The sequence below is a fragment of the Protomyctophum parallelum genome, assembly GCF_964188405.1.
Source record: "Protomyctophum parallelum genome assembly, chromosome: 15".
Classification (NCBI taxonomy): domain Eukaryota; kingdom Metazoa; phylum Chordata; class Actinopteri; order Myctophiformes; family Myctophidae; genus Protomyctophum; species Protomyctophum parallelum.
Window position 1 is genome coordinate 19,062,038 of NC_139710.1, and position 12,451 is coordinate 19,074,488.

Below are 12,451 nucleotides of genomic sequence, written 5' to 3' on the forward strand. Positions count from 1 at the left end.
AATCTACCAATAAACTAGACTAGAGTGGCGAGCCCCCATCTTGTCATGAACTGGCTCACATCATGACAAAGAGGGAGACGACACACAGGATTTAACTTAGCATTCTTTTATTTATAACTAAAATAAGGCTTGAAAGGTGCAAAATGTATGAGGTGTGAGTGGTCAGTGACATCAGTAGTGTAAGGTGTGTATGGCTGTGTGAACATGGACTGTAAGTGCGAGTGCAGAAAGCAACTGAACTGAAACTAGTTCAAACAAACATAACCAAACAAGCAGTGTGACCTGTGCAAGGGAGAGAGGCAGAATGGCCTCAGCCAGCCTGCTTTTATACCCAAGGGGATAATTGGGACCAGGTGTGTCAATCCCCAAGACACACCTCAGCAGGCTGGCACTCTCCTCCTACACAGGGACAGAGAACCACAATTAGTATCAAACCAAACCAAACCCCACAGGATGGGTCATCACACTCCGTATTCTCTTTGTAATGTACCTATAATCAGCAGAAGTGAGTGCCTTCCTTGTGTCCATTGTTCATTCAGTTTCATCATCCCATAGCGCATCCCCAAATAGTGGCTTTAGAAAGATGAGACGAAAATGGAGCCCTTAGTTTCCAAGTCTCCTGTTGTGGATGTGTAATGATGCTTAGAATCCCCTGTATGGTTATAGGTATATGATACTGACCAAGTGACCATGACAGTGACATGAATCATCTACAGTGTGTCATTAATCTGCTTCGAGAAAACAAAAGATTCTGACTACACCCAAGTCACTCAAATTGGAAATGTTACAGTACTGACCAGGCCTCACTGGTGTGTGTCACCTTGGCTTCTTTTTCTTAAGATATCTTTTGGGCTTTTCTGCCTTTATTCAGATACTGTAGAGTGTGACAGGAAACAGGGACATGGAGTGACATGCAGCAAATACTGCCGGCCGCGGCAATCAAAACTGTGACACGCTTTCATACTGCAGGCAAGTTTAACCAAGGCCATCAGACCCACTCCACGCATTGCTTTTTAATTACTCCTGGAGTAAGGCCCTTATGCAACAGTCAAACTGTACTGCAGTGTTGTGTGTATTTCTTTTGTCTTATTTTGTATAAATCGCTATAAAATACTGGGATTCATTATTCAAGTTTATTGCTTTTTTTAGTTAATGTATACATACAATGATTTCAGTGTTCATGTAGGCCTACTGTAAATGTCTTTGGCCGCTGACCCCCATGTGAAAATATTTTATGCCAGGGACCTCCACATGAATCTGTGTTGTTAAATTGTTTCCACATTTTTGGAAAATAGCCAATGGGCTCCATCTTGCGCCACCCTTATCCCTTATCCCTAAACTTATTTGCCATTTTTTACTATTTTGAAAATCATTTTAAAATAGTTCAACTAGCTGATCTACATTTACATGTTGTGAGCTTGTAGATCAGCTATTTGAACTATTTTAAAAGTTTTTTTTTTATAGTAAAAAAATGGCAAATAGGTTTAGCAATAAGGGTTAAGGGGTGACGCCAAGATATAGCCCAATGTATATAAGGTTAAAGCAGTTAAACAGATTTTCATGCTATAATAACTATCAACCATGGAATCTCCTCAAGGACCCCTGGGGGTCCCTAGACCCCACTTTAAGAACCACTGTTGTAAAGTATGTCAATATAATATTAAATACTGTATGTATCTAATACACATAATGCCATCAGTTAACCCAGTGGTTGGAGGGCTTGCTCTCATCCCAGTGTTCCCAGAAGGGACGGCGCTCACTTCCGAAACTGGTCAATGGGGGAGGGGACTTGGATGTCTTGACCATTCTCCAGGCTCTTCTCACATTCGATCAGATAGTTGACTCCATCGATCACTAGTTGGACCAGCTCAACCTGTGGATACGCATAGTTACCGTTATCGTCAAGACCACATCATCACAAGTACAACATTTGTGGTAAACTCAATTGCCTCAATTCCTCTTGACGTCATATCCGAATCATCCCTTTCCCTCAGGGGTCTATTCTTGGACCTTTATTATTTATTGTTTACATCAATGACCTGGCTGCTGTATCCTCATCTTTTACCCCAATTCTGTTTGCTGATGATACTAATTAGATTTTAACTCACAACATTTTTGAATCTCTCATAAAGGAGGCCAATTCTGGCATAGCTATGCTATCCGAATGGTTTCTTGCAAATAAGTTATCACTAAATGTAAATAAATCAAATTTTATAGTTTTTGTGAGCAAAAACAAAAAATACTGTCATCATAGAGCTAAGATCTCTATTGGTGGGATTGAAATTAGTCAAATTTCATCCACCAAGTTCCTAGGAATCCTGGTGGATGAAAAATTGTCTTGGAAAGAACACATACATACAGTAACCAACAAAGTTTCAAGATCATTTGGTATCGTCAGAAGAATTAGGGGCCTGGTTCATCAGGCTTGCCTCTTAACCCTCTATTACAGTTTGATTTATCCATATCTCATTTATTGCAATACTGTTTGGGCAAGTACATATCCATCCAATTTACACAAATTATTAATTATTCAAAATAAATTTGAAAGAATCTCACTATTTGGCTCCATCTGCTCCTTTGTTTAAGGATCTAAATGTACTGTCTATCTATGACATTAACATAGTACAATCCTGTTCTTTTTTTTTTCTAAGATATTTCTTTGCGGCTTACGCCTTTATTGATTTTTTAAGGGATAGAAAGTAGGCTGACAGGAAACGGGAGAGAGATGGGGGGATGACATGCGGTAAAGGCCGTGTCGGGTCTGGGAGTCGAACCCGCGGCACACCGCGACTGGATCACCAGTCCGGTGCCCAGACCGTTACGCTACGGCCTGGGCCAATCCTGTTCTTTCATATATAAATGCACTTACCTTCCAAATATGCTTCCTACAACTTTCAAAAAATATTTTAAGACCAACTCTCAAGTTCATGATTATAATACTAGACAATCTGACAATATTCATCCTCCCTTCAGCCGTACCACTCTTAGCCAGTTCTCCATAAAAGTCAGAGGTTCTTTACTCTGGAATTCACACATACTTATTGCCAACTCCTCATCTTCACTCTGTAACTTTAAACATAGATTGAGGGCCAGCCTCTTGAAGTTACCCTCTCCAATTGATTCTAACGTAATGTAGCCTTATTGTGCATACACACACAAACACACACACTTCACAAGTGTAAATAATGTATTTCTTGTTGTTTTTGTTTTTTTCCATACCTATGTTTGATTACTTTGTCTTACTATTTGTATATTAACTTTGGTGAGAACCACATACAGTATAAGCCTATAAACCTCCCTGGGTTTCTTTTCTCACCTGCATACACTTCTCTTTTATTGATGTTACCTTTTTGTACAGTTTTTATTGTGCGAATAAACTAAACTAAACTAAACTAAACGATGGTAGATAATGCTAACTACGTGTACTGCTTACAGGGTTCCCACGTTCATGACATTCCTGGTGATATTTTGATATAAAAAAAACTGATTTTTCAGGCATGGAAAAGGTTTGGAATTAATCAAATGTTTTCGATAAAACTTACGGAATCCTAGGTTCCCTTTTTTCCACTGCTTTGTGTTGTTTTGTCTGTGTGTGTGTGTGTGTGTGTGTGTGTGTGTGTGTGTGTGTGTGTGTGTGTGTGTGTGTGTGTATGTGTGTGTGTGTGTGTGTGTGTGTGTGTGTGTGTGTGTGTGTGAGTCTGTGTGTGTGACACTGTGTGTGCATGCGTGCGTGCATGTGTGAGTGAGAGAGTAGTTTCTATAGTACTCCATCCTGTTGTGACTGACTGACTACAGTGTGACTGAGTTCTTGTTGTTCTAGCCTCGGAGACCGCAGGCGTTTTGTTTATTGTTGTCCTAGTCTAGTCTTCTTTGTCTTCTCCTACAGTATGTTTTTCTCTCTTTCTTCTCTCTTTCTCCGGACTGCGCCCCGGGCTAGTGAAATAACTGAATGGGGGGCGCACTTCAAATACCGAACCTATGATCTATGATTTATGACCTACGTAAAATTATTATTGCACCATATTATTGTTATAGGCCTGGAAATGGATTAAATGATTTGGAAAAGTTATGGAAAGTCTGTGTTTATCAAAAACATAATGGTATAGACTATACTTGCTTGGAAAGAAAGCTACCCTACCCTACCCTACGCTTGCCTCTCCCTGATAATAAAGCGCAACATTGACCCCCATCTTTTTCACGAGCACTGATGCCGGAAGAGAATTCAGAAAATCCTTAACAGTATAAATAGGTTTAAACAATGTAAAAAAGACAAGGCTGCTTACAGTACATATTTTAATTATTTCTGTGCGCTAGGTGTCAGCAGAGTGTAGGTAAACCCTGCCATGTTTTTTTTGCTATCTTTCTTCATTTCCGGTTTCCCAGCCTGGAGACCATCATAATCAGCTATTATTAGCATTAGCTCACGCTGTTTATCTTTCGCCGGAAACGTTAACATGTAGGAAGCGATGCGGTACAAAATCACAAATTACATCCGAACCTCGGATCGATGACGATCACCAAGGACAGCGCTCGTATTTTCAGAGTTATAAGGCATTGAAAATCCTTCTTTGTCTAGAGGTAATTGGGGCTGTGTGCAAAGATCCTGGTGCTGGGGGTGACAGAGGCGTTGCCTAGCAACCGGACAAATGTTAAAAGCAGATTTTCGGCTCAACCTTCATGGTGTAAATGGGGGTACGAAAATATATACGTAGCTGGCAGATATGAAAGTCCATGAAAGTAGGTTGATTGCATACAAACGTATGACTTCTACAGGAGCATATAGCATAGTTTTACAAACAGGACACCTGTGGTGAGTAGGCCTACAGTATATTGGATCGTTTCGACAGTACAGATGAGTTACAATAATCTATGGAGAAAATGAATAGGATTTCTACTGTTGAGCTCAGTAATACTGTATATAAACTGCTGATTCTTTGGTTCAAACAGATATGAGGTGTAACTGCTCTCAGTAGCCATGTAAGCTACCTGTTTAACCACATGTACAGTACCTGTTTAACCTTGCAGGTAACAGCAAGTTGAGCTCACGTCATACATCAAAGATTTACAGAATTGGGAACAGCGGGAGTTAAAGTTATTTATCTGCTAGAACTGCTCCTCTTACTGTATCTCTTTATGTCCCTCTCTATTCATCTTCTGCTCTCTCCCACTCTCGATGTCTCCTGCACTCACTTCAATCTAGACTGTGCCTCTATGTTTGTGCCTCTATGTTTGTGCCTCTATGTTTACCTCTGACTTGCCCAGACGGTCATTGTTGGAGATGTCAAATGTGTCCCCAGTGGCAGCTGTGTCCACTCCTCCTGTGCCTCTCTTTTGTAGCCTCAGGTTCCCCAGAATCTTACTGAATCGTGGGTCCTGCATGTGTTACAATTAAACATAAAACACAATGGGAATATATAAATACGCGTGATTGCATCTTTGTGTATGTCTGCTGGTGTACACATCTTTTGAGTATAGAAGTCACCAGTGTGCCACCTTGCTCAGGAGGGGCAGGCGGACGTGCACACCAGCCCTTAGTCCAGTGCCCAGGTTAGAGGGACAGGTGAGAATGTAACCCAGACGCTCGTTCCACATGAACTCCCAGCCTCGCTCTTTGATCAGCTGCTCTACCTGAAAGAAAGAACCACGACTTACATGCTGAAACTATTAGTCAAGCAGTCATTCATGCATTCAAATCAAAGTAAAAGGGAATAAAACATACTTTGTGTGTTCAAGTTCTGTTCAGTTGCCAGGCGACGATCCCAGTCAAAGCTTTACTTAGTTATAGCAAATATAGGCTACAGGTTTTGTAGGCATTTGTAGCAATTGTAGAAATATTAGACCTTAATTGTCGAATGTTTAAGCATGTTCTACTTCAAACCAGTGGGTTACTTTACTTTACTAGTCAAATACATTTCAAAATATAAAAATTGACAAAATAGCCAATTTTACATAGAGGTTCCCAGATGTCACTGTTGTTACTGTCACCTATGCAGGTGGTGACGTAATCAATTTTACCTTGAGGCGTCCACCAAAGCATTTTATTTTTAACCCAGTGTATGTTTTGAATTCCTTTAGTTTCAACAGTATAGTTATAGTACCGTACTAGAGCGGTGCCTGTTGGGCACCGACTATGGGAACAATGCAAGTTGGGAGCGATGCAAGTTGGAAATGCAATGCATACCCCAAACGGTTATGCAATATACCCATTGTACCTGCCTATTATGCATTATCTGTCTGTCTGTCACTTTTATGCCCATGGATTTCCGTGAGAAGCATACCCAACTATGAAGTCCATGGCAGTCTATATCTCTGGTGTTTTCATATTGTCTCAGAGTTGTCACTTGTCGCTTTTTACCCAGCCATTCAATCACACTGGACGAGGGGCAGGACAAATGCCACAAATTGGAAAAAGTTACACAGTATGACCTTAATTTTAAAGGACACATTTTGACATAAAAGAAAATGTAAAAATGTATACGTGTAGCTGCATATAGGTTGACATCCAAAGTTTAAATATTGTGAATGTTTCTGAATTATATTTGCACTTTTGGGTTTTTGGCTGTTGGTTGTTGTATCGACACGGACAAGGGAAGGTGTCGCACCCACAGACTCTATATAAGTGACACTTCCTGTTGTTTACAGTATGCAACGCTGAAACGCGTATGTTGTGCTGTCTGCTCTGCAGCATACTATGCCTATTTATAATAAATAAAGTCCTTAAAGCACATACATACAGATTTCTTGTAAAGTTAACTTAACTCAACCGCCCACCCGGCAAGACTGTTCAGACAGATTGAGATGTATTGGAGTCATGCAGGCTTCCTTGCTTTAGTTTAAATTATATGACATCCACCAACACCAACCTGTTGGAGTCCCATGCAGAAGCGTTCAAACACTCTCTTCATGTTTCCTCCCTTTTCCATAGAGATGACTCTGGTGTGATCCTCCTCATTGATCCAGATCAGGAAGTTCTTGTCATTGTTGTGCCTGGAATATTTAGAAATGGATGTAGAATCAGAACTGGACCCGCAAGTTCAAGTTCAGTTGCCAGGCGTACTATTATGTACTTACTTCACCCCATCCTTTTTCATGGTGTGTGTGTGTGTGTGTGTGTGTGTGTGTGTGTGTGTGTGTGTGTGTGTGTGTGCGCGTGCGTGCGTGCGTGCGTGCGTGCGTGCGTGCGCCCGGAGCTAATCTCGCAAACCTCTGGACCGATTATTAACTAGAAACTTTGCGCCGAATGTTCGCCTATTATGACATGCCCAGAGACGCTAGGGTTCATGTGGTTAATGTTAATACACGTGCCGTGCACACAGTAGGTAAATGTGATGGGTTTCAAACATTTTAAGCAAAAATTAAAAACAGTTTAATGATCTAATGAAAATAGGTAATAGTCCACACAGGAGCAACTATAGCACTAAGGCTGTGGCAGCACAGCAGACAGAATGCCTGTGGCATCGGCCAGAATCCTGGAAGATGGAGAGTGGGAGGATGATGGAGATGAGACGTGTATGGAAAGGACATTGTGTGATCCTTGGAGACTATTGGTACTCTTTAAAAAAGAAACAAATCACACTTGTGTGAAGTGAGGGACGTTCTTATCATCATACATCACATTCTGTGCTGAGCCCATCAAATCATCACAAATGTCATTCCGGCCAATCACTTTTGGCGTCTTCACTTTTCTGCCCTCACTTTTTATCCACAATATGTACTTTACTCAGCCAATGAAATCATCGCTATGGGGTGATCAGCCAATCAAATCATTGTGTTTGTGTTCACACAAACAGAAAAAGCTGGGCATAGGAGGGACCCCTCAAAAATTATGGACCCGCAGTGGTGTTCAAAGTGGGGGTGTGTCACCACTTTCAACCCGGTGTCTATTGGAACTATTTTTGTAATTTTTGTGAAAAGTTCTTTCAACAGATTTCTAAGATTTCAAACATTTTCAAAAATGGCAAGAATAGCCAATAGGCAAGAATTTACCTATAGTTTACTACCAAACCAAAGCTACCACACAGGTCATCTATAAGTTACTTACCAGATGCCACGTGCATCAGGCCAGTCTCTGGCCATGCCAGATGATGTGAGCAGAGGTGACACGGGCTTATCAAACAGGAAGTGCTCCTGATTGGCCAGTGCAGGGACAGAGGAACCCAGGGACATTTTAGTTCAAGGTTCATTAAAACAATAGATTTTGGGGTGTTTTCTTGTGTGTGTGTGTGTGTGTGTGTGTGTGTGTGTGTGTGTGTGTGTGTGTGTGTGTGTGTGCGCGCGTGCATGCTTGGGTGCGTGCATGTGTGTGTCTGCATGCACTCACATCAATCAGCTGTTGTTGCTCCTGCTCAGTCATCTCTGCCAGGCTGTAGTATCGACCGGACAGGTCTCCCTTCAAGCCAGCCAGGGCCGCCACGGCCACGCGCTCTACCTCGCGACGTTCAGAGCGAGTGCACGCAGGGGGCAGACTCAGACCGCGGATGCTGCGTCCCGTACGAACACGAGATGACAGCACGTACTTCTCATCGAACATTCCCGATGAGATCTGAGGAGGTAGGGAGGGAATGAATTACATGGATGTATGCATGCCATGCATGGATATAGCTATGGTGAAGAGAAGAGAAGAGAAGAGAAGAGAAGAGAAGAGAAGAGAAGAGAAGAGAAGAGAAGAGAAGAGAAGAGAAGAGAAGAGAAGAGAAGAGAAGAGAAGAGAAGAGAAGAGAAGAGAAGAGAAGAGAAGAGAAGAGAAGAGAAGAGAAGAGAAGAGAATAACCTTGGAGGCGTCCAGGTCAGTGGGGTGTTTCATGGTTTTAGAGTCATATCCATTATGTCTGTCCTTGATGACAGGGTCAAAGAGCTCTGCAAAGACCTGAACACAGCAACACATCAAAAAACGGACACGTACTGTAAAAGAGTACAACATTTTGCCCACTAGCACACCCAAAATGTAAATCCTCACCATGCGCCTGAACTCCACACAGTTGAAACAAACTCTAAAGCCATATATATATACTGTAACTGTACTTGACAATAGCCAGTCTACAAGCAATGCTTAGATGATAGATCAGCTATTTTCAGCATGCTACACTGGAGTAAAATAACTACAAGACTAACTACAAGAATAAATCAGGCCTGAGAATTTGACTATGCACGCACACACACACACACACACACACACACACACACACACACACACACACACACACACACACACACACACACACACACACACACACACACACACACACACACACACACACACACACCTCGTAGCTCTCCTCGTCTCCTGCCACCATGCCCACAGTCTTGATGAAAGGGTGTCCCGGGTTGTCCACTCCAGTCTGGATGCATTGGTCCACAGTCCAGTTGTTTGGGGTTACCTTGTCTCTCAACTGTGAGTATATGGCCGGGGTCAAAGCTGCTGACATGCAGTTGTTGTGCTTCCTCAGGTCTGGAAAGTCGGCACTACAGAAGGATATTAGACTTTTGCTATGGATCAGTCTATCGCCTGGTGTTTTACTCTGTTGAGTCTGTTCCAACCTGTCATGGATGAGTGATTATTAAGCCCACCACCCAGACATAGTTTAACTGATGTTAGATTTAGGAATATAGTTGCAAAAATGATCTAACTGTCAATCACAGCGACTACTGGCCAAGCTGGGTTTCCCTAGAACTGAGGTGGGATCCAAGATAACGCATCATGGATATATAGGCCTAAGTCATGGAGTCTGTTCTGTTGTGTTAACTGTTTCAACCATGGATCTGATCATGGAGTCTGGTGTGTTAACTGTTTCAACCATGGATCTGGTCATGGAGTCTGGTGTGTTAACTGTTTCAACCATGGATCTGGTCATGGAGTCTGGTGTGTGAACTGTTTAAACCTGTCATGGATATGTCTTATGAACACAATTGGCCCGTGTTCGTGGGAGGGAAGCCGGTTAGGGAGGTGATATTTGCGTCCTCCCAGTGGGGCCTCCTCACTGGCATGTGAGACAATAGGATACACAGAAATGTGTGAGGGGAGGAATTCATTGGAATAACGACTTCACCAAATTGGGGAGAAAAGTAGGTAAAAACTAGTCCTTACCCATTTGAAGACAGATAGCCTATTATTAAAGGACCACTTCACCACTTTTCAACCTATCTTCATTTAATTGGTCCTCACTAATAATCATGAAAACTCCGTCCTCCAGTGACATCATCGATGGGGAATACAAGCTAATAGAAACTGCAGGCTTTCTAGTGCTGAAAAGTTGCAATGTGAAAATGGAAGCCATCGTTCTCACGATAATGAAAATCTAAACCTTTTTGTAAAAATAAATCTTGTTTAAAAATAAATCTGCCTAATGATGATGTCACTGGAGGACGGTTTCTAAACTGCCCATGAGACACATGGGTAGTGAGTAGAACAAAATTGTGCCATTTTACCATGATTATATTAGTGATGACCTATTATATGAAGATAGGTTGAAAAGTGGTGAAGTGGTCCTTTAATATACTGTATGTGTTTTGAGGCAGGTGGTGCATTGTCTGTCTCTCTGTGTGTCTCTCTCTCTCTCTCTATCTCTCTCACATACACGCACACGCACACACACACACACACACACACACACACACACACACACACACACACACACACACACACACGCACACGCACACGCACACGCACACACACACACACACACACACACACACACACACACACACACACACACACACACACACACACACACACACACACACACACACACCTGGCTGGATAGGCCCTCCTCCTGTCAGCATGAGCAGCAGTAGTGTCAGTCAGCAGGTAGCCTGATACCAGTGTTCCAGCCCCCAGGCTGGCAAGAATCACTGCCGTGTTGCGACCAGACAGCATGCGGGTGAACGCGGTCGCCATGGTTCTGTGGCCTTGGTGGTCACCTATGGGAAGGTACCCCAGTTCAGAGGTGAATAATACTCATGATAAATACAGGTCACTTTACTTGTATTTATCAATCTCTAGCAAACAGAAACAGTGCGGTCACTCAAGAGTTCTGTCCAGCAATACAGCCACGTATGTTCGGACTAACGGGATGTCGGAGTTATGGGCTGTCCCCACTAACTGAAGACGAACGCTTCAACAGTACTAAGACATCTGCTCTGGGTGACACAGTGATGGTGTAGTCTGTAGTGGTATAATGGTCAGAAAAAAGAACAACTCAAAAGCACCAGGAGACACATTCCAAGGGCCCAAAGGTGCCTTTGCTCAATTGTGTGGTGAACTTGATTCAAGTTCCATGTCATCAAGGTAGAGTACTTAAGAGTCTGTCTGCATGAGGTTCAAGCCTCATGTACCCGATGTGCCGTTGGACACAAAGTTGTACGTATGTGGGGGCTGTGTTGCAGCAACCAGCAGATAGCTTGATGTGTTTATATTCTGTCTTCATGATCCACAGGTCCAGGGTTCAAATCCTACCCTAGACTTTACTGTGTTGTTTTCCTTTTCCATAATGCTGGAGTGTTTAAAGTGCCTTCAGTTAGTGCACTGTTTACTAACTGAAGGCAAACGTTCAAAAGATCACATCAGAATTACAAAGACACATTGGGTGGTACAGTCTGAGTGATGGTGTAGAAGAGGTTTGGACCTCTTATAATAGACTCTCAACACAGACATTCCATGTTCAAATCCCAGTCCTCCTAATAATGCTGGAGTGTTTTAACTTTACTAACAGAAGGAAAACCTACAACAGATCACTTAAAAATTACCAAGCTACCGAGAGTGTCTGAGTAATGGCCCAGTGGTCTAATGACCAGTCTCTCAGTACAGAGATTCCATGTTCCCAAGTCCCATTGCCATTAATTCTGGAGAACTGTGAAATTGTCAATAAAAAAAGAAAACTCAAAAGCACCAGGAGAAATCTGTTGAGGGACCTTGGCTCTATGGTGTGTTGTGCTTGATTAGTTGCCTCTGCTACAGACAGTTGGCACTGATTTTAAGTGTTATTTTTGATGTTAGTCAGATTATACAGAAGAGAATAGTAGGGGTGGCGGAGCGTATACTCATTGATACCTCTTTGTTTGACCTGCGAGCCAGCAAGTTCAAGTCTCATACCACCCCGGCCCACACGTTAAGTATGTAGGACTAGTAGTGTGCCAAAGTTTGTGCAATTCACAATGCATTGGGCATTTAATTTAAATAACTCAAAAACTACAAAACATTTAAAAGTAAAAAGTTCCAGTATGTGTGTCCACAATAAGCTGAATTATAAAGTGTTAACAGAGTTTCTAGGTGAAAGTGATTTTTTGACATGCCGAAATCTGCCATTGACCCCATTATAATTTAAATGACTATATTTCATTTTCAGGCAAATATGTCCACCGTAAGATGAACATTTTAAAGTTTGAATGGGGTTTCTAGGTATAAGTATGTATAGCATACCAAAGTTTGATATGGTCATTGACAAAAACTACAAAA

At 42.1% G+C, this 12,451-nt stretch overlaps 2 protein-coding genes across 2 annotated transcripts in view; both read right to left on the minus strand.

Annotated features, from left to right (window-relative positions):
* Window positions 1-1,756: 1,756 nt before the first annotated feature.
* Window positions 1,757-10,894, minus strand: ckmt2b (creatine kinase, mitochondrial 2b (sarcomeric); the record flags this gene model as incomplete). The annotated part of the gene is made up of 9 exons (XM_083784045.1): window positions 1,757-1,873; window positions 5,248-5,373; window positions 5,494-5,624; window positions 6,860-6,987; window positions 8,042-8,127; window positions 8,321-8,542; window positions 8,771-8,866; window positions 9,264-9,462; window positions 10,749-10,894. The coding sequence occupies 9 exons, from the start codon at window positions 10,892-10,894 to the stop codon at window positions 1,757-1,759; spliced, it is 1,251 nt and encodes a 416-aa protein (XP_083640171.1).
* Window positions 10,895-11,323: 429 nt separating this feature from the next.
* Window positions 11,324-12,451, minus strand: part of LOC310871712 (ras-specific guanine nucleotide-releasing factor 2-like) — a gene marked incomplete at its 3' end in the record, with an annotated part of 79,235 nt that continues 78,107 nt past the window's right edge. The window contains exon 28 of the mRNA XM_083783352.1: window positions 11,324-11,371. Within this exon, the coding sequence (XP_083639478.1) occupies window positions 11,324-11,371 (48 nt within the window). The remainder of the gene's footprint in view (window positions 11,372-12,451) is intronic.